The sequence below is a fragment of the Octopus bimaculoides genome, chromosome 4 (assembly GCF_046866305.1).
Source record: "Octopus bimaculoides isolate indiv1 chromosome 4, ASM4686630v1, whole genome shotgun sequence".
In the NCBI taxonomy this organism is placed as follows: Eukaryota; Metazoa; Mollusca; class Cephalopoda; order Octopoda; family Octopodidae; genus Octopus; species Octopus bimaculoides.
In genome coordinates this window covers 92,846,295-92,869,296 of record NC_142931.1, presented here as the reverse complement: position 1 = coordinate 92,869,296, position 23,002 = coordinate 92,846,295, and the positions used below count along the sequence as shown (strand labels likewise).

General features: G+C 36.7%; 1 protein-coding gene across 2 annotated transcripts in view; it reads right to left on the bottom strand.

Moving 5' to 3' along the window:
• LOC106875254 (matrilin-1) overlaps window positions 1-22,779 on the bottom strand; it is a 37,573-nt gene extending 14,794 nt beyond the window's left edge. Inside the window, exons 1-5 of one of the 2 annotated variants that reach the window (XM_014923322.3) lie at window positions 22,685-22,779; window positions 20,156-20,186; window positions 17,192-17,334; window positions 12,581-13,022; window positions 1,694-2,047 (exon numbers count right to left, since the gene is read on the bottom strand). In XM_014923322.3, the coding sequence (XP_014778808.1) occupies window positions 1,694-2,047; window positions 12,581-13,022; window positions 17,192-17,334; window positions 20,156-20,186; window positions 22,685-22,732 (1,018 nt within the window). In that variant the 5' untranslated portion in view covers window positions 22,733-22,779. The remainder of the gene's footprint in view (window positions 1-1,693; window positions 2,048-12,580; window positions 13,023-17,191; window positions 17,335-20,155; window positions 20,187-22,684) is intronic. The other variant, XM_052967250.2, reaches the window with a different exon arrangement.
• Window positions 22,780-23,002: the final 223 nt, after the last annotated feature.

The window sequence follows — 23,002 nt, the reverse complement described above, 5'->3', positions numbered from 1 at the left end:
AGAAGAAAATACCAGGCCACAAGCCTATGAAAGATAGGCTAACTCTCGCCCTCTGTGCCAATGTGAGCGAAGATTTGAATATTAAACCGCTCCTTGTCCACCATTCCGAAAACCCACGAGCATTCAAGTCACAAAAAATCGTGAAGGAGAAGCTGTAAGTCATGTGGAGGACTAACGTTAAAGCCTGGGTTACTAGGCAATTCTTCTCCCAGTGGGTCAATCTTGTCTTCGGACCAGCAGTGAAAAAGTACCTTCTGGAAAACAATCCTTTTCTCAAGGCGCACCTCATCCTCAACAATGCTCTTGCTCACTCTCCTAACCTCGAAGATGATATCCTGGACGAATTTAAATTTATAAAAGTTCTGTACCTTTCACGCAGCAGCACCCTATCTTGCAACCCATGGACCAACAGGTGATTTCTGATTTTAAGAAACTGTATGCCAAACACCTGTTTCATCGGTGCATTGAAGTCACTAAAAATACTAATCTAATCTTTCGTGAGTTTTGGAAGGAGCACTACAACATTGTAAACTGCCTGAAAATCATCGATATAGCCTGGCAGGGTGTAACGAGGAGAACGCTGAATTCTGCATAGAGGAAATTGTGGTCTGACAGCGTATCCAAAAGAGACTTTGAAAAGTTTGAGTCTGAGACACTTGTAATCGAGGAGATAGTGTCTCTTGGCAAGTCCATGGGTCTCGAGGCTGATGATAAGGACATTAACGATCTCAAGGAACACTTAGACAAGCTGATGATAGATAAACTCGTGCAACTTCATGAGCAGCAGCATTTGGATGCGGTGGAAGAGATTGGTTCCCCGGAGGAGAACAGTGTAACGGAGAATGCTATCTCTACGAGTGACATAAAGGCAGTGTTGGCGAAGTAGCAGTATGTTTCTGAATTTGTAGAAAAATATCATCCTGAAAAAGTAGCGGCACGACCTGTAGCTACAGGTAGTACAGCTATTGGATTGTCCGGAAATAGGTTGGCCAACAGGAAGGGCGTTGTTTTCTAACATGATAATGCAAGACCGCACGTTTCTTTTGGAACCAGACAAAAATTGCTGAAGCTCGGCTGGGATGTGTTACCCCAACCTCCATATTCACCAGATATTGCTCCTTTGGATTTCCACTTATTCAGGTTCTCTGCAGAATAGTCTTAATGGTAAAAATTTCAATTCCTTGGATGACGTAAAAAGACACCTTGATGAATTTTTTGCCATGAAACCACCTCAATTCTGGGAAGAGGGTATTTTCAAGTTAAAGGAAAGATGGTGACGCATTGTGCAACAAAATGGTTCATATTTGATTGATTAAAAATGTAATGGAAAGTATTTATTGACCTTTTTATTTCCTTTAAAATCGGCACGAACTTTCCGGACAACCTAATACTTTATTTGATGACAATGCTCTGGTGCACTTTCGTAATATTTTGAAAGGCATGAAAAAGCATCTTCTCATGATATGTTTCTAATGAAACGACCTGCAAGTGTAAAAAGTGAAGAAGGCATATCCAAAAAGTCTAAATTAAGCGAAGTGTGAGAGAAAATGCCATTTTATTAAATTTATTTAGCTTGAAATATTTTAACTTTTATCATTGCTCCACAAATTAAAATGTCAGTCAACGAGAAACACGTAACATTTGAATTTAATTCTTTTTACAGACATATCAAGAAGAATATAATTAAACTAACCTTTTTGTTCAGACTGGATTTGCGATCGCGTTGTTTCCAAAGCAGAACTAGTTGTAAATAATGATATCTTTGTGGTTGCTGTAGTTGAAGTAGTTGTGCTTGCTGTCGTTGTGCTTGGTGTTGTGCTTGCTGTTGTGCTTGCTGTCGTTGTGCTTGGTGTTGTGCTTGCTGTTGTGCTTGCTGTCGTTGTGCTTGGTGTTGTGCTTGCTGTTGTGCTTGCTGTCGTTGTGCTTGCTGTTGTTGTGCTTGGTGTTGTGCTTGCTGTTGTGCTTGGTGTTGTGCTTGCTGTCGTTGTGCTTGCTGTTGTTGTGCTTGCAAGCGATGAAGTAGTTGTTGTGCTTGCTGTTGTAATAACTAGAATTAAAATATAAAAAAGAAAAAAATGGGCATATATGATACTAACTCACATGTAACACTTCTGTAAATAACAGTTCTAAAGGTTTTGATGAGAATGAGCAGGTGTCACTCTTACTTTTTGAGGAGCGCTAAGATTTTTTAACGAAGAGAGCATTGCGTTGGCAAAGTTTTCTCCTCAATTCAGCAAAACTCTTCTGCACCAAACAGGTAGAAATGAATCCAACGATACACATCCAACTCAATTCAACTTGACTTCACAAAAATAAAAATAAAATCATCCTGTACCCATTGTTCTACTGAAGAACATAATCTTTTTCTGTCTCTTTAATAACTCTTTCTACAAATGGAAATAATTCTTTCTAACTCTGACAACATGTCACCACTATCTTGCATATTTACTCAAATTTTCATAGAGCACTCAAGAGTTTTCTTTTTATCCATATTGTACCTCGTGTTCTAGATCTCATGTGTTTAACTTTTCTTTCTCGGTATCGAATCGCTCAGCTCGAAACAAATCAAATTAAGTCACAGTCTAACAAAATACTTATCCTATTAGTTAACCATAATCTGGTAAGTTAGCTTATATCTTTATCCCTATTCCCAAATAAATTAACTTGAAATGATACTTGTTTTCTGTAATTTATTTTGAAAGTGTCGAATTTGATAGACTTTGTGGACACCCTTTCAATATAATAATAAAAATTGCAGGATCTATGATAGAATGGGTTATCGTCAGTAGGAGCCGACTCAGTAAAAAGCGCAAGTTGAGGAATGGCAGTGAAGTGAGTGAAGAAAAACCTGACGTTTTCAATAAAAACCTGCATTTTCAGAATTATTTCTTTTTATAACACCTTCTACAACTCTCTAAAAAGCTTAAAACTATTACAATTATGGATGGATAATTATCTTTATCATTCGTTTCAGCCAAGATGTGGGTTGTAATGAACCATATCAAGAACTATGTATAGTTCTTGATATGTATGCCACTATGTATACAATTAAATATTTGTAAAAGACATCAAGAAACTGAATGTATTTATAATTTGCCTTTAAATTAACAACTGCCATCAATCATTAAAACTCCTTAACATTCACCGTGACGCGGGTTACAATCGTAGTCATATGTGTTTTAGACTTGAAATTTACACATGGTTCCAAGTTCAATCCCACCGTGTGGAACCTTGGGCAAGAAGCCCGTGGTATGTATGTGTGTGTGTGTGTGTGTGTGTGTGTGTATTTCTTCACTGCCACTACTTGACAACTGGCGTTCATGTGTTTACGTCCCCGTAACTTTAGCAATTCAGCAAAAGAGGCCGATAGAATAAGGCTCAAAAAGATATTTTTAAGTACTGTGGTCGATTCATTCGACTAAAATTCTTCATGGCAGTGCCCCAGCATGGCCGCAGTCTAATGACTGAAAGAATAAAAGAATAATCGATCAGAAAGAGAACATTTAATGCTAGTCGTTTTTGAAAACATCCTGTTTCTAAATTGATTATAAATAGAGGTTTAGAACACATGGTTACGAAATTTAATATATATAATCCTAAAAATATGAGATGTAAGCATTTTAAATTGCTCAGCTTTTGATTCTGTCATCATATGCTCTTTTATCATCTTATGGACTGTCAATACTAGCGGAAAGAACATTGAATCTAAGTTCAAAATCAATTCGTTTATCTCTCCCAGCACATTCGTCTTCATAGACGTTAACTTAGATGTAATAGCTATGTGCATTCACTTTAACATAGGTGCTATGCATGATAATATTACATCACTGGGCAAACGATTTCTAGTCTACCAATACTGCATTGGTTATAAATATATAAATACACTGACACAAATACCTTCGTATTTAGTCTCGCTGTAATTTTTTTTTTTCAGGAATGAACATCGTGTTGAGTGATTTCATCTTTATTCAACAGTACGTCTCCTTACTTAACTTGCAAATTTGACTGAACAACTGTTGAGTATGTACAAAAAGTTTAGAAAGTGCACTGAATCAAGAAAGAATATATACATACCCATAAATGTTTATAATTATGTACTTTGAGTTGTACCATACTGAAGACAGTGAAGGGAGTTACACCCCTAAACTAGAAAGTGATCTATGGTTAAACCATCTTGTAAAAAAATCTGTTTTGTTCATTTCCCTCGCTTTCAGCCCATGCCATTGTGATAACTAGTGTAGTTCTTAGAGCCATTTGGCGTCTATTTCTAGCATTTGGCGCTACTCATTAGTACCCTTACTATAATTATGTTTATATAATTATATATATTTTGTGTGTGTGTGTGTGTGTGCGTCTGTGTGTGTGCGTGTGCGTGTGCGTGTGCGTGTGCGTATGGGCGTAAACTTACATGCTTATATGCTATACTTCTTTGAGTCATTGGAATGTGGCTATGGGAAGATTTATTTGATGAAATGTACTCCAGTACTTATTTTAAAGTTTAGTACTTATTCTCTTCGTGACTTTTTGCTGAGCCACAGAGTTATGACGACGTAAACAAACAATACTGATTGTCAAATGACGAAAGACATACACAGACACAAAGACAGATGCACATGCACCTCCCACCACCACTATACACACACGCGCACAAACACACACAATATAAACGCACACTATAGTGTCACACGCACACTTGAGGCACAAATACACTCATGTGCACACGCTACTTACACACGCACACATGCGTTTACACACACACACACACATCTGATAGCCTCACACACATACAATACACAGCTGTTCACACTCCCACACATATAGACACAGCCGCACACAAACACATAAATACACGGAACACACATCTTTCCATACAATGTATGTAACACATACACACGCGCTTCTCTACCCGCACACGGGCTCACAATCTTAAGCTCACCTACACATACATAAATATGCACTCGCACCACCACCTCACACACCCATGCACTTTCACTATTCTCCCATACATACACTCGCTTACGCACCCCACTCGGACTTGTCACTGTTATCTCTCCTTCCATCGGCTTATTTCTTCTGGTCATTTCATCACGTGAAACCGTTAATCTCTCGCCATTTTTTTATCCTCTCATCCCTTTCTATCAAAGAGCATAGGGTCTAGAGGTAGGCTCGAGACTTTTCCATTCTTCCCGAGCGTCAAACTAATACACCTGCTTACTGTTTCTTTTCTTCATCTATCGTATTCTTCTCTTTTCTGTACATTTGAATTATACATGTGTGTGTACATACATACATACATACATATGTATGTGTATGTGTGTGTGTGTTTGTGTGTGTGTGTGTGTGTGTGTGTGAGAGAGAGAGAGAGAGATAGAGAGTAGTATCGTTCGCATGAAGCATTGTCTGATATTTATATATGTATAAATATATATTAATCAAAGTGTACAGTATTATACATCCATTACGGCCGATCTTACCAATCGGTTTCGCACTAGTTCAACTGAACGTTAGGTAACAGTCCGGTTATGTAACCCTGCGTTCTTTGTGTGTGTGTGTGAGTGAGTGTATGTTAAACATTATTTACGATTTTTCTTTATAAAGGCAAAACAATGAAAGTCATAAGAAATAATACAGGTCCCTATTTTTTTTTTCTGCAGAACAGAGAACTCGGCTCACAACACCATTTCTCTTAAGAATTCCTGACGAAAAATTCTATCCGTGAAATATTGAAATAAAAGTACAACCCATCGACATGTATTGTTGCTTATGACACGCATTGTTTTACTTTTATAAAGAAAAATAATTGTGTGTGTGTGTGTGTGTGTGTGTGTGTGTGTGTGTGTGTGTGTGTGTGTGTGTGTGTGTGTGTGGATAGATGGATGGATGGATGGATGGATGGAGGAATATGTCAGGTCACTTGTGAGGTCTTGCACGAGTGCTACTGGTAACACGGAATCCAGAACAAACTTGCATTGTTAATGACTAAACCGGCACTCTCACAAGATTTGCCTGGTACTTGGAGATTGCTAGAAACCCAGCAAGACTTTTTTTTTTAAGCCCTGTAAAATGAACGAATGAACCTGGTGTAGGTTCAACGACTATCTAGCAATAGCACGGGCCCTCAGAAATTCCGGCGAGTAGGTCACACTTGTATAAAATCAGATATGTCGGGAATGGCATTAAACATTCAGGGTATCTTTTGCTTGCGCATAAGGTCATGGCGCTCCCACATTCCTGAGCCGGTGACCCATATTGATATTGAATCTTTTGCCTAAGCTTGTCTCTGGATCATGTCAATTGGGCGGAGAGGATCTGCTAGGTACTGTGCAAGCCTTATTGGACCTAAAATTTTAGACTGCGCAATCGCCGGCGAGGCAACTTTCCGATCCTGGTCAAATAGGAGGATGCCGCGGCGAGCATAAAAGCTGCGGATGCAAACCAGGGTGGAGCTGATCGCGGCTGCAATAACCTAATACACGAGCATTGCTGTCATTTTGCTTCGGCAATGGTCAGTGATGGTCTTCCTCAGTCACGAGTGGACAGCCATCATGTGTGTATGTATGTATGTATGTATGTGTGTGTGTATATGTATATATGCATATATTTATGTATGTATGCATGCATGTGTGTGTGTATATATGCATGTATTTATGTATGCATGTTTGTATCTATGTATGTACGTATTATATATATATATATATATATATATATATATATATATATATATATATATGTCTTGGGTATGACTCTACACTGCATCTGGTAGTAGAGTCATTGTACGGGGTTTCCAGTGTTTTGAATAGTGTGGAACCACCTTTTTTTCCACTATTGTTCCTAGGTCTACACTGACCCAGAGTAGTAGCACCTGTTAGATCCCCGGTTATGGGTTAATTAGCATGTGAACTACTGGGAATAAAGGACCCCTAGTTCTCATTTGAACTCTCTTCTAGAAGATGAATTCGTATAGAAAACCTAAACTGCAGGTGGTTTCTGGTGATCTCAACCTCTGATGTGTCACTGGTTTTAGAAATGATAGCCGTATGAAGTGGGTTCACTGTTGCGCAACACTTTATCCATCCAAAAGAAATTTACGCACAGGAACTTCTTGGACACTTGGAACACTGACTTGGATTTACTGAGTTTAGGAAGTGTTCTTCTTCATTTTGACCTGAAGATTAGCTATATTTTTGAATAGAATTGATTTTCGATCGATTTAATCGATTTTATTTTATTTTATTTTATATTTGAAAACTTGTTTATGAAACACGTGTAGTCGTTTTATTATTATTATTTTATGATCTTTACTTTGTATTTTATTATACTTCTTTATCGTGTTTTTACTTATTAATTTTTTCTATATGTGACTGTGGATTTTCATGGATGAGTTCATGAACTTTGGTTCTTTTCTCTAAATTATATATTTATATATTATATACTGTGAAACTTAATTTAATTTTAATTTTTGATAAATTGAATTTAATTGAGTTTTTACCAGTAAATTTTGATTTTTATCCCTAATATTATTATGTGTGTGTGTGTGTGTGTGTGTGTGTGTGTGTGTGTGTGTGTGTGTAAAAGCATAAAAGTGTTTGCGTATATGTGCCATTTGGGGGTTTTACTTCTTTTAGCCTGTATCCACGGATGGTGTGTTTGTGTTCATATGTAGATGCGTGCTTGTTCATAATTCTCCGGCTGTGTGCTTTCCTTTTATCTTTCCCTAAGAGATTAATAAATCCATTCACAGGTATATGCATTTTCATCTCACTCTCTCTCGTTTTCTCTCCATCTCCCTCCCTTCCCCTCTCTCCCTCTCTCTCTCTTTTTCTCTCCATCTCCCTCCCTTCCCCTGTCCCTCTCTCTCTCTCTCTCTTTCTCTCCACACGCAGAGCCACTTGCACATATATAAAGGGAGCACTTATAGACATTTGTGCACATATACACATGCGCTGGTATGTATAAGAATATACGTATCAGTAGGTATGTATGTATACAAAAATACATATCTATATAAATTGACATACGCACACAAATACACACACACACATACACACACATATAATATATATATATATATATATATATATATATATATATATATATATATATATATATATATATATATATATATACATATAGATATATACACATATACATACATACAAACATATATATATATATATATATATATATATATATATATATATATATATATATATATATATATATATATATAAGTACACTCCGACTTATATAAATACATGCACATACATGCAAATATACACGTAGAGTGGTAGACATTCATATCCAGTGTCAAGTTGTAGTGGTGGAAGTGGTGGGATCGTTGCTAATTTTTCTATATTAGTTTTCATGTTTCGCATACTCGCATATGCACGCTCATACACACACAGGGCCGGCTCAAAGTACTGGCAACTCGGGTAGTCGCCCAGGGCGCCATCTGCTTTTTTAGTCTACATTTTCAGTTTTTCTCCCCGTGAAAGCTTTAAAAAATTATACTTGTAAGGGCGCCGAAGTTCAGCTTGCTCGGGGCGCCAGCAACCATAGGACCGGTCCTGTACACACACACACACACACACACACACACACACACGTATACCCACCTCGAAAATGAAATGCGATAATGAAGTAGTATGTGTGTGTGTGTCTGTATGTGTCTATCTGTGTGTGTTTGTGTTTATATATATATATATATATATATATATATATATATATATATATATATATGTATATATACATATATGTATGTATGTGTTTATATATATGTATATATATATATATATATATATATATATATATATATATATATATATATCAAAGTAAACTCTGTAATCGTTACCAATACAGCATAAGATTTCACCTCAAGACATCTTTAATTAGATTCCTTAAGGATTGTTCTCCTTGTTTATATATCCAAAGTTTCAAATTTATACATTTAAAAAAGAGATTTAACACCGAAGTTTATGTATCCATGTATATGGATATATAAACTTCGATGTTAAATCTCTTTTTTAAATGTATATATATATATATATATATATATATATATATATATATATATATATATATATATATATATATGTATATATATAATTTTAATAATTTGGGTAAAACGAATTTCCAAATCAATCAGGTACAACCCTTCAGCATTACATGCATCTGCATATCGTACCCTGGGGGTCTTATTTATCATATATTCATATATTTATCTAAAAATATACAAAGTAACTAATAAAAGTCAATAATAATTCAGAATACCCACATATCTATTAATCTCCCAAAACTGAATTACATATATATATATATATATATATATATATATATAGTTCAAAAAAACAATAACAAAAAAACAAAAAAACAACAAAGTGAGGACGTGATATGGATAGTATTATTGGACGCTCAGGAAAGGAAAGAGAGAGTGTATATATATATATAGTAAATCCCCCCCCCAGAAAAACACAAAAACTCAACAACGCGAGGACGTGGTACATGTAAAGTATTAGCAGACGCTCAAGGAAGGAAAGAAAGAGGGTTTAATGTTTCGAGCAATGCTCTTCTTCAAAAACAGAGGAAAATCCAATAGAAAGGAAGACGGGGGAAGAAAATCGTCAACGATTCACATATGGTTACATTTTGAAATGACCAGAAGGGAATAGGTGAAGAAAAGGTTCTTTCTAAGATGGGAAAGTGTAAGAGAAGTGCATTATGCGTGGCTATGTGTGGGTATGTGCGTGCGCGCAAGTGTGTGTGTGCGTGTGTGTAATAGCACGAATGTATGCATATGTGTGTATATGTTGTGTGTGTGGTGTTTGTGTGGTTTTGGCTGTTTATATGTGTATGTGTTAGTGAACTTTGTGTCTCTTAGTGTTACAGGAAGAATTTAGCACCATGGTAACAGGAGTGGCGGTGCTTTGCTTGTGTTCTCTTCACATGTACGTAGAAGAATGTTCAGTAGAAAGGTGTTGACTGGCAGTTTGAAGTATGTGTGTGCGTGTGTATGTATGTGTGTGCGTGTATGTATATGTTGCGTGTGTGTGTGTAGTGTGTGCATGCGTCTGTGTGTGCTTGTGTGTGTATGTGTGAGTATGTGTGTATGTGCGTGTGTGTATGTGCGTGTGTGTATGTGTGTGTTTCTGGTGTTCTGTTGGGTGTTGTGTGTGGGGTTGTGTAAGTGGAGTATATGTGTGTGCGTGTATGTATATGCCCATGTATGTGTAATTGTGTGTCTGTATGTATGAATGTGTGTTGTGTGAGTGGGAGGTATGTGTGCATGGGCGTGTGTGTGCATGGGTGTGTGCGTGTGTGTATGCGTGTGTGAACGTGAATTTGTGTGTGTGTGGAGGTATATGTGTGATATGTGCATTGACGTGTGTGCGTGAGCGTATATGTGTTCGTGTGTGTGTATGTGTGCGTGTGTGTGTATGTATGCATGTGTGTGTGTATGAGCGTGTGCGTGAGTGTGTGCGTGGGGGTGTGTTATGTGGAGGAATATATGCGTTCCTGTGTGCTTGCGTGTGTGTGTGTATATGTACGTGTGTGTATTTATGTGTGCGTGTATACAGAAATAAAATAAAATATACTAAAATAAGATCGATAAATAATGGGGGAAGGGGAATGGGTACAAGATTTAAAGAAATTGCAAAAAATAACTGATACAAGATAAAAAGGAAAAAATAAAATAAGAAACATGAGAGGGATAAAATAGATATTAATACAATTATAAAAAATAATTCAATGAAAAAGTTAAACAATTCAACAGAAAGAAAACGATACAAAATCGAGAAAAGAGGAACAATGTAAAAAAGTAAATGGGTAAAAGAGAGGATAAAATAAGATGAAATAAAATAAAATTGAAAAAAGTTTAAAAAATAAAAAGTTGCTTTTTTTAAGGAGTTTGTAGAGACAATCGTTTAGAGGAGGGAGGTTGTGTTGTGTCCGAAAGAAATTTGTGTTTGTATACTGAAAATGTAACGCTGTTCCAGGCGGAGGCGCGAGTGTGTGGATCCGTGGTGCAGGGCGAGGCCAAAGGTGGAGATATTAGAGGGAGAGTGGTTGGCCAAGCGGAAATGACGGGCGATGGGGTGTTCGTGCGTAACCGAACATCGTTTAGATGTTCGGTGAACCGGTCGGCCAGCCAGCGGCCCAACGTACAGTTTATTGCAGAAATTACATCTAATGCAATAGATAAGGCTTGATGAGGTGCAGGAGGAGTTTCTAATGTGGAGAGTGTTCTGGTTGGATCCAGTGAGGGAGGTGGTGTTGGTGATGAAAAGGCAGGTTGGCAGCGGGATCTAGAGCAAGGGAAGGATTTGGGTGGGGCTGGGAGAAGAGGAGAAGTTGCTACGGACCAGTAGATCACGTAGGTTACTGGTGCGTTTAAAGGAGGACAAGGGTGGGTTGGAGAAAATGGGGTGGGTGGTGTTATCTAGCTGGAGACGACGGAAGACCTGTAGGATCCTCCGGCGAAGGGGTAGGGTGGACGGGTGGAACAAGAGGGGAAGAGGGTGAGGTTAGGGGATTGGTGTGGTGCGATAGATTAGACGAACGCGGGCAAGGGCGCTTTAGACAAGGGTTGAGGGGTGTCCTCGATGCATGAACAGGCGGGAAAAGTACTAGGACTGGGTCTCGAAATCCTGGTCCCGGTTGCACAAGCGTCGGAGGCAGAGGAACTGGGAGTAGGGGATGGCCCGTTTGGTGTGGGAGGGATGGGAGGAGGAGAAGTTGAGGTAGAGGTGGGAATCTGTGGGTTTGAAGAGGCGCAGGTGGTGAGAGAGTGGGAAGGAAAGTCAATGGTAAGAGAGATATCTAGGAAGTTAACCGATATGTTAGAGACGGTAGAGGTAAATTGAAGCGAAAGATGAACGTAAGAGCGGAAAGAGATGAAGTGGCAGAGTTGCTCGCGGGAGAGGGAGGTGGCGCCTATACAGTCGTCTATGTAGCGACCGTATAGCTCTGGGGTCGGTCCGGAGAATTGGGAGAATACTTGGGCATCAATGTGATCCCTGTACCACTTGGGCCTCAATGTGACCCCTGTACCACTTGGGCCTCAGTGTGACCAACAAATAGGTTGGCGAAATTGGGGTCCATTCTCGTCCCCATAGCGATCCCAGGCTGGTTGGTAGGTTTCCCCGGCGAAGGTAAAGCAGTTGAGGGTGAGGACGAGCTCTGCCAGACGGAAAACGGTGGAGGTGCTGGGTGTGGGGTCAGGGCGACGGTCGAGGAGGTATTGGAGAGCTAAGAGATCGTCGTGTATAGGGATTTGATGTCCAAGGTGAAGAGATGTGAGGGGCCGGGAGGGAAGGAAAAGGAACTGAAAAGGTGAAGGGCGTGATTGGTGTCATTTACATGGGATGGGAGCGCAGCAACTAAGGGGGACAGGATGCGGTCGAGGAATTTTCAAATGAGTTAAATAAATGGAGTAGCATGAAACGTGCGTACTGCAACCATCTTTGAAATCTGTGTTGCTTATTTTGATTTTATATATATATATATATATATATATATATATATATATTCCCTCAAAATATAGTTAATACTTCCATATCGTTTGAATTATAACATACAGTACCTTCTTGACATGTTCTTTGAATAACATCAGATTCTATATGATCCAGGACAGTGAAATCTGCTGAAAAGAGAAAATTCCGGCTCTTTGGTTCACTAGCAATACCTCTCAGTTCTTCACTGTTAATTTTGTCACCAATTCCGATAGCAATTATCTTGATATTGGCATCATGACATCTTTTTGCAGCGGCTTGTGTTGCTTTGGGATTGTAAGACACTCCGTCGGTTAGCAGGATTGCTAAATGCTCAGCATTCTTTCTACCACCATATTCGGGTTTAAACATAGTGTCTGCGAGCATATTCAAAGCAGCATCTGTGTTGGTCATATCTCCTCGCTGATGTTTTATAGCTTCAATTTTTCTCTGGATGCTTTCACGATCAGTCGATTCCTTTAGGTAGACATTGATACTAGGCCAGCTACTAAAAGACAAAACACCAACTCTTATCTGAAATATTAAAGAAGATTTAAATTGACCACATTTTCCACTTATATTTTTGTGTGAGTATGAGCGTGATGTGCGTGTGTGCATGTGTGTATGTAATGGAGTGAGTGTGTGTTATGTATGCATGTGCGTTCGTAAGCAAACATTTTTATACAGATATATATATATATATATATATATATATTCTCTCTCATTTCACCCCTCTCTCCCTACAGTCTCTATACATTTATGCGTGCGTGTGTGTGTGTGTGTACAAGAATGCATATATATATTAGCTACTAGCGACAGAAGCAGACGCTGTAACGAATATTAATTGGCTTAGTTGTGTTGTTTTCAACGTCTATGACTGCAGTAAACGTCCCAAGAACTCATTCAGTGTAGATGACAAATGTTAAAAAGCACAGATAGCATAGGTTGACGATAATTTGTCAGCACCGGCGGATGGCACTGTTGTATCACGTGATATTACCGTATTTCGGATCATCAGCAACAGACAGACACCGAATACAAAACCGAAAATCAGTTAAACAGATTTTTTTAGCTTTTTGATATTTGTCGTTTACACGACGTGATTTTCGTTTACACGACGTTTACCGCAGTCTCAGGCGTTATAAACAACACATCCAAATTAGTACTTATTATTATTATTATTATTATTATTATTATTATTATTATTATTATTATTATTATTATGTAACTAAAAATAAAAAAAGGATCAAAGGTCCTTCCTGAGCCATAATCTCATAAGGCTAGTTTCTCGGATACGGGATACCACTTCCACACAGGGTTACTCATTTTTACCAGCTGAGTGAACTGGAACAACGTGAAATGAAGTGTTTTGCTCAAGAACACAACGCATCACCCGGTCTACGAAACCACATTCGTACGATTATGAGTGCAATACCCTAACACTAATCTATGCGCCTCACATTACCCAAAATAATTAAGGTGTGACTATGTGTGTGTATACACACACACACACACACACACACACACACACACACACACACACAGATATATATATATATATATATATATATATATATATATATATATATATAATTTAGGGTATCTAAGGGATACCGCCATGCTTGAAATAGCAGCCAAAACTTGACTCTAAAACCACATTAAATGTTCATCCAGCACCAGGAGGAAAGACAACCAGACAAAATAAACTAGCAAATTTTTTTTTTTTTTTTGCTAGTTTATTTTGTCACTTTGTCTTCTCTCCTAGTGCTGTAGGAACATTTAATGTGGTTTTAGAGTCAAGTTTTGGCTGCTATTTCAAGCATGGTGGTATTTCTTAGATACCCAAAATTTTAATTTTTATAATAATTATTACCTTGGCCACCTGATAAGATCGGTATTTTTTTAAATAACGATCTTATCCTTATATAAATTTATCTATATATATATATATATATATATATATATATATATATATATATATATATATATTTGTGTGTGTGTGTGTGTGTGCTTCTAAAACTGCGATTGCTCGCTTGCTTGCTTGCGTGAGAGCTTGTCTGTAATTTAATACAGCCAAACCGGCGCATAATAGCAAAATACTCTGAAATGTGAATACATACGGAATAAAACAAGTTTCGCGTAAATCGGACCACAGATTCCCGAGATACGAAAGTTTTTTGACTCCCTCCATAAATAGCCAAAACGGTGCATAATGGGAAAATACACCGAAAGTAACATAATCCTGAAAAGGAAGAAACGCTAACCTATTGATTAGCAAGAGACATTATGATCAATGTCTTCTGTATTTTGAAGACAAACGTAACGACATGGGCAAAATTCTTAGTGACTATAACTTGCCAACGCCAAACAATATTAATCAGGATATTGGCAATTTGAAGTTATTGCATGAGTTACAATACAGCAGAGAAGAGCAGCGACGATTTGTAGAAGAGAGAGAGACCCTCGGCATAATTATATATGTGTACCCCGCCTCGACTATGTTGCCTCATAACTTCCAGAAAAATGGATGCTTTTTTAACGAAATTATCAACAAATACCGCTTAGATGCTGCGGATTCTGAGTATATAGGAATTTATGAGAAAGAATTTTTCCGATGGGGTGGGGAGAGGAGTTTCAGAAAATTCGCAGGATCTGATTTTTTCCCTTATAACTTTCAGGAAAATGGATATCTTTTAATGAAATTTTATACAAATACATTTCTAACGGCATAGAATACGATTATAAAGAAATTTGTGGGGAGAATTTTTTGTAAGGGGCTGGAGTTTCTGATCAGGAAGACCAAATAAGTTGGAACTATTTTGTTTTGACGGGGATTTTTCCCATTTTTTTTTACTACATGATGTGGTGGGCGGTATCTTTTTATGAAAAAAAGTTTTGAAGTTTTTTGTACAACCTCTTCCCCTCATCATCCCACTCCGGACCGATTTTGGCCAATTTGGTTTGCACTTCAAAACCATAGAAGGAACCTTTTCGGTAAAAAAATGTTTTAAAAAATTGTTAATATTTTCAGAGGAAAAAGTAACTGGTTTAAGGGAGATTTGGCTGTTGTTTCTAGCACATCCTAAGACAACCCTCCCTCCTTTCTTTCTCACTCTCGAATGTAATGATGTTTTTCAATATTCTTCTCCCCATAAATACGCTATAAAAAAAAATTTGAAAAATTATGATTTTTTTTTTTTGCAACCGTGCCCCCGATTGTTTCTGTTCATAATTTAAAACATTGGAGAGCCTGAGAAGGTCATTGCTGGCATTTATCCACAGTGATTTAAATAAAGATGTATGTAAAAGATTATTAATCTTTATAGCTACTTTTCTGTTAGAATTTTTTTTGCTTACACACACACACACGGCTTCGTTTGATTGAGGTGTAGGTAAAAATTAAATTACAATGTTTTTGTTGTAATTTATATTCCACCAATGGACCACGCGTGTGCTACTTCTGCATCATCATTCCATAAAATGTGTTTGATGGGAGAAAAATATTGAAAAAACGTCAATACATGTGAGAGCGAAAACGGAGGGTGGTTTGGGGTGTGCTAGAAACAACAGCCAAATCTCCCTTGAATCGTACACCTTTTCCTTTGAAAATGGTTTTTAAGTTTAAAAAAAATCGGCCAAAATCGGTCCAGAGTGAGATGGGAAGGAATGGGGGTGATTTTTAAAAGTTGTTTTTCATAAAAAGACGACCCCCACCACACACACATACACACACACTATTCTTTCCAAGGTTATGCTTTAAAAAATGGGGAAAATCCCCGTCAAAATACAGTAGTTCCAACTTATTTCGTCTTCCTGATCTGAAACTCCATTTTGTCGAAACTCCTCTCCGGAAAAATTTTCCCCACAAATTTCTTTATAATCGTTATCTTTGAAAAGTATTTGTATAAAATTTCATTTGTTAAATAAGTTATCTATTTTATATAAATTCATTTGGTACTTATTGTTGGTTGATATATATATTTATTTATTATAATTATTGTTCTATTTACGACCTGACGATTAGCTGTATTTTTGAATAGAATTTATTTTCGATAATTTTAATTGATTTTAATCGATTTGAATTTCCTTTCTATTTGAAAATTAGTTATGAAACACGTGTAGTCATTTTATTATCTTTATCTTATGATATTTACTTTGTATTATATTATACTCATTTATTGTGCTTTTAATTATTAATTTTTCTATATGTGATAGTGGATTTTCATCGATGAGTTCATGAAACTTGGTTCTTTTCCCTAAAACTATATATTTATATATATTTTAATCTGTAAAGCTCAATTTAATTAAAAATTTTTCTAAATTGATTTTTATTGAGTTTTTACCTGTAATTTTGGATTTTGTTCCTAATATTATTATTATTATTATTATTATTATTATTATTATTATTATTATATATATATATATATATATATATATATATATATATATATATATATATATATATATATATATGTTTATGTGTGTGTTTGGATGTGATGTGTGTGTGTGTGTGTGTGTGTGTGTGTGTGTGTGTGTGTGTGTGTGTGTGTGTGTGTGTTGTATGTGTCTGTGTGCCTGCGTGTCTGTGTCTGTGTGTGCATACACATATAGATACGTACGCATATAAACGGTATGTACGTATCTTCATAAGGAAGTTGCACTTCCTTTTATTAAATGAAAATCAAAATTATTTAAACAATTACTTGATTATTTCCGAGTCCTATATCAAAATTATCAGTCAAATATTTCACGAATCCCAGTTGCTTTTGAAAATATGGCGGCCATATACTAGCCGAAGAATCCAAGACAAATACAATATCAACATCTTGTCCTCGGCAGGTTCTGGCTACAATATATAAAAAAAAAAATTATTTGCACATATATAGCAAATTACTAGTTAAAATGTTTGTGAAATGCGAAGTCGTGTTTTCATCTTCTTAGTAGTATGAGTAATCGATTAGTTGTGATTAATAATTTCACGTAAATAATCATAGTTTATATTTCTTTTTTGCCTCTATGTTTACAGGCATTTTGTTTTCAATTGTTAATTATAACCTTTCTCCTTTCTTCTCACTCCTCCCTTCGCCTTGTATTACCAACATCAATATTATCTTCAATTTCCGCTTCGTATGTAATTTCTATTGCATATGTTAAGCGAAGAAATGTTGTGTGTGATTACATACATACATACATACATACATACATACATACATACATGTGAGTGTGTGTGTGTATGTGTCTTCTATCTGCTGCTCACACGTGAACCGTGACTGATCTTGTATTCTCTGACTTTTCGTCACTGACACCTAGCGTACTGGTCAACTTTTTCTCCCTTTTACTAATTTCGTTTTTTATATCCATTTGAGGATATCTTCCAGGCGCTACCCATAACTCTCGTGTTTGGCCGAAAGTCTTTATTTATTATTTTCGTCTATCGGTTCAAATTACATTTGTTTACTTTCAAACGCTCACTCTGTACTGTTTTGTTTACTCGAGCCCTAATTCTACGCAAATCTTGCAGGTGCCGCCGATATACGAAATTCACAGTCTTATCGTTAGATGTACGAAACTGGGTATTAATATTTTTGGTCGATAACTGCTGAGGAAGGATTAGGATCCTTCTGTGTCTGTCCTACGTGTATGCTTTGTAGTATTTAATGCATTTTTATTTATATATATGTACATATATACATATTTATATACTTGTATATATATATATATATATATATATATATATATATATATATATATATATATATATATATATATATATATATATATATATATATATATATATATATGTAAAAGGTTGAAGAGGAACACACGAGTAGATATATAAAGGGAAAAAAGACAAAGTAGAAAATGCTAAAATACTTTTATAAAGAACATTACAGAACCGGTTTCGATCCTTGAGATCTTTTCAACAGTAAATATGGATAACAAATTTTGGAAAAATTAAATTTTGGCAAATTTTAATGAAAAGTCTTTTTAAAAACATGTTTGTATAGTATATGTAGATGCATATCTGGGTACAGGACGTCACAAAAAAAACGTGGACAAAATGAAAAACAGAACATAAACACAGCACAGAAAACACACAGGCCACACACACACACAAACACACACACACACACGCACACACACACACACACACACACACACACACACACACACACATATATATATATATATATATATATATATATATATATATATATATATATACATATTGTATAGTGGTGTGTGAGGAGAGGGTACAGAGTTAGGCGGGGTGCAGGTATGGAGCTGGAGGAGAAGGGCAATCGAATGTAGTAGGTGTGTGGAAATCTGTTGTATTAATGTGATCCGTTGTACTGTAATTCTTATGGAAACCTGCTTGCTCCCTCTTCTTACGAAGCAAGATGGTATTCGACTCTTTCTACAACGAGAGTATTTTATCCTCCTTTAGATAGCTCAGGAATGCGAACTCTGAATTCACCACTGATATAGCTCTGCCACTGCAACCAGTAAGAGTTTCAATTAGAAAATGCGTCAGACATGGATATCATCCCTCCACAGCTCTTCACCTAATGTCTAGAAATGGTCATCAGGGACATTGTCTGGCCAAGTGGCGTGAGCATCAATGGTGAGCTTTTAACACAGCTCCGATTTGTTGCAGATAACATCGTACTCATCGCAGAAACCACGCATCAGTTGCAGACCATGCTGTCGAACCTCACAAAAATAAAATACATGCGCTCTGAAAACCTAGCACAAGGCTCAATAGAAGTGGGAAGCGATGAAATAGAAGAGACAATGTAGAACGTCTACTTAGGGTATACAGTGAATATGCGCCGAAACATGAATGCTAAAATCTCAAAGAGAATAAAAGCAGGATGGAAGGCATTCACCTCAATAATGGTTGTGCTCAAATCAATACTAAGCAAAACCGTATGTGCCAGACTCTTCAACAGCACCATCTTACCTGTACCCTTATACCCAAGTGAGATGTGGGCTACTTCAGAGAGGGAAGAACATTGATTGGCTATGGTGCAAAGGGTGAATGAAAAGATCTATGCTAGGAATATCAGTGAAGGAGCATATTTGGAATGAAATAATTCGAGAACGGAGTGGAGTAAATGATGTGATCGCAGAATATCAAAATGACGTTTCGAGCGAAGCTCTTCGTCGGAAATATAGGAAAGTCCAAAGAAGGGAAGACGGAGGAAGAAAAAATCACCAGGGGAATATACACGTGATTACATTGTGGAATGGCCTGAAGGGATTGGGTGAAGAAAAAGTTCTTTCTAAGACAGGAGAGTGCAAGAGAGGGAGGTATGTATGTGTGCGTGTGCGCGGGTTCGTGTGTGTGTGTGTGTGTGTGTGTGTGTGTGTGTGTGTGTGTGTGTGCAATAACAGCACGTGTATGTGCGTATGTGTGTGTGTGTGGTTTGGCTGTTTATATGTTAGTGTGTGTGTATGTGTGTATGTGTGTGTGTGTATGTGTGTGTGTGTGTCGCTTAACGTTGTAGAAGGAATTGGTAGCAAGCGCACACACATACATACATACATACATACATACATACATACATACATACATACATACATACAAGGCTTTATATATATATAAAGCCTTTCTATCTATTCTACAGACGAAAACATTATCCAAATATTGAAAGAAAACTTACTGTTTGGCACGGATGCCGCTTGTTTCAAAATCTGTTAAATTAAAAGAAAGCAGATATTAATTCTGTTAAATTATGTTAGTACATAATTCTTGATTAGTTATTGCAGAAGACTGAATTTTTTTAATGAGCAATGATTTTCATGATATAGGATTATAGTCGTAAATTTGAATGTCTTGAGATTCTTGTGACTGTTTTAACGTAGATTAGCATTAGCATTGAATCAACGGTAGCACAGATAATGGGCGCATTGTGTTACAATTATGAAGAATGCAACCTGTACAACACGATAAATAAGGTGCTCCAGGCTAGCTCTTATTCTCACCAAATTCTTCCGCCTGTCTTACTTTCTCTCTCCCAATCTCTGCCTCTCTCTCTCTATATATATTTTTGGATATATTTTGATATATTCTGATCTTTAGAAACATTCTGCACTTTGCCCCATTTCCCTCGGATCCTACCAATTATCATCCTATTCCAATCATATCTCACCCTTCCGACACTTGCCCTTTTAATGACTTCTATTGCCCCTTTCGTAAATTCAAATTTACTGGTAGCCTATTCCCTGACGTAACTAACCAATGGACACTTATCTTCAAGAAATCTAGTGAAAATAGTGCCACTGCACCTGACACTATCGAAGAATTCGTGTGTGTCAGGCTCACAAGTTTGCAAATAAACCTACTCACTTTTCTTGGATTGGTGACCTTTTGTTTAATCATATCATCGTGGCGTGCGCTGTTAGGAACTCTCTCTAATCAATGTTTAGTCAATTTTGGTATACCCCAAGGTTCAAAACCAGAATTTGGCTCCCTACATTTTCCCCTTTTATCAATGACCATCTTACAACCATAGCCAACAAATCCCTGTCTTACACAAATGATACTGCTCTTCATTTCTTCTTAACCTTCTCCACCCCGATATCTAATCACCTCAGGCCAAACCTCGCTGCTACCGTAAATACAGATCTTAAAAACAACTTCCAATGCCTTCAACAGCGCTAAAACACAATCACTACAGCTATTACGAAAACAATGTCATACTGCTACCCCCAGATTAAAAACGAACAACATGTAACTGGAATACTCAAGGTCACTACAAATGTTAGGCTACATCATTACTGAAGAAGTCTTGGCGAAGATGCAAACTCAGCATAGTAATGACTACCGCATCATAAATAGCGCACATCCTCTTAAAAGCCACAGAATATTTCCCCCACCAACAACAACACTTTACATAACTCAGGTAGCACACAAGGGTGTACTCTTCCTACATTTGGAACTGTGTTTCTCTACACATACAATAGGCTGCACCTGAAAAATGAACTAATTTATTGACATAAGTGGCTCACCAGCACACACTAACTTGTCGCCCATAAATCTACTGTTTCCTCTATCTGCCATTTCTATCAATACTATAGAGCTGGCTTGTTTTATGCTTCCTCCTCTCAGATATTCGAACATCTCTCGCCTTTTTCTCCCTCCTCAGGCACCTAACCACTGCACCCAGTTATTCCTCCTTAGAACGTCGACCCTCTGGAATCTCATCTCTGTTCGTGTTTTATTTTTTTCTCCAACAGACAATTTGAAACTATTCAAGATGGAAATTAAGCCTGTTGATCTCGCCAAATCAACATATAATGTTAATAATATTTCGTTTTTGTATCTGCTGTACAAGATTCATGATGTGAACTCATGTGTTGAAAAAGATTTTGTTGTATCTCGGGAGGAGTCTATGTCAATGCGAAACACACACTGATTCTATTTCAGTTCTTTTACTATTATTAATCAGTTAGTTAACATTTAACCAATTAACTAATCGATTGTTTGATAAATTGTTTGGTCAATCAATTAATCCGTTAGGTTTGTCAAAGTTCCTCCGACACTATTCATGACCTTCTCAACAACATTCCCCCTCTATTTCAGATCTGCTTGTGAATGGTACCGAATAAACTTTGACAAACCTAGTTGATTGATTGATTGGCTAAACGATTAAAAACAACAAGGAATTAGTTAATTGGCTGACTGTTAACTAATAACAATAAAAGAAGTGAAATAGAATCAATGCGTGTGTTTATTATTGACATAATGGTCCTCCTGAGGTATAACAATAAATCATAATAATCTACTAGATTTCAAAAACATGTGTAATATAGTACCGTTAAGCAATTACACATAGACATATAATTTTCTACAAATCTGCATCTTTTATAGTCTGCATCAACTGATAAGTCAGCAATGGGTTTGTCTCTTCTCATATGAAATTATGAAATTGGAGTCAGATTCTATCGTTAGTTGTGCGGAAAACTGTGAAGATAATGTCCAGTAGGATATTCGTGGATCATTCGACATTGCATTATTGATTGCAGAAATTTCCGCGCAATAATACAAATAATGTACGACGAATGGCAGCAAAAATATATTTTACAATAGTTTTCTTTTATAGAAAAAAAAGCGTTAAAAAAGCATCAAATGCAATGACAATAAAACAAATAAGTAATTAAATACATTATTCAATATTGCATCTACTTACCGAGAATAATCCCCAAAAGATAACTGTTTTAATGTATTGGGACTTCATATTTGTTTAACGCTCAACCAGCCTGTTCCACTTGCTGTTATTCTTATGAACTTATTACGGGATCTCTATTATATATATGTGTGTGTGTGTGTGTGTGTGTGTGTGTGTGTGTGTGGTTAATCATCCAAATTTTTAAGACTGGGATTGCCAAGAAGGAGGGCAACTTCGGAGATTACGATTTATCATGAAACTGTAATTACCATGAATGCTTTTATTTCCGGCTCTTTATTTCAATTTGCTACAGACTATCCTTTCTCCTTATAGCCAAAA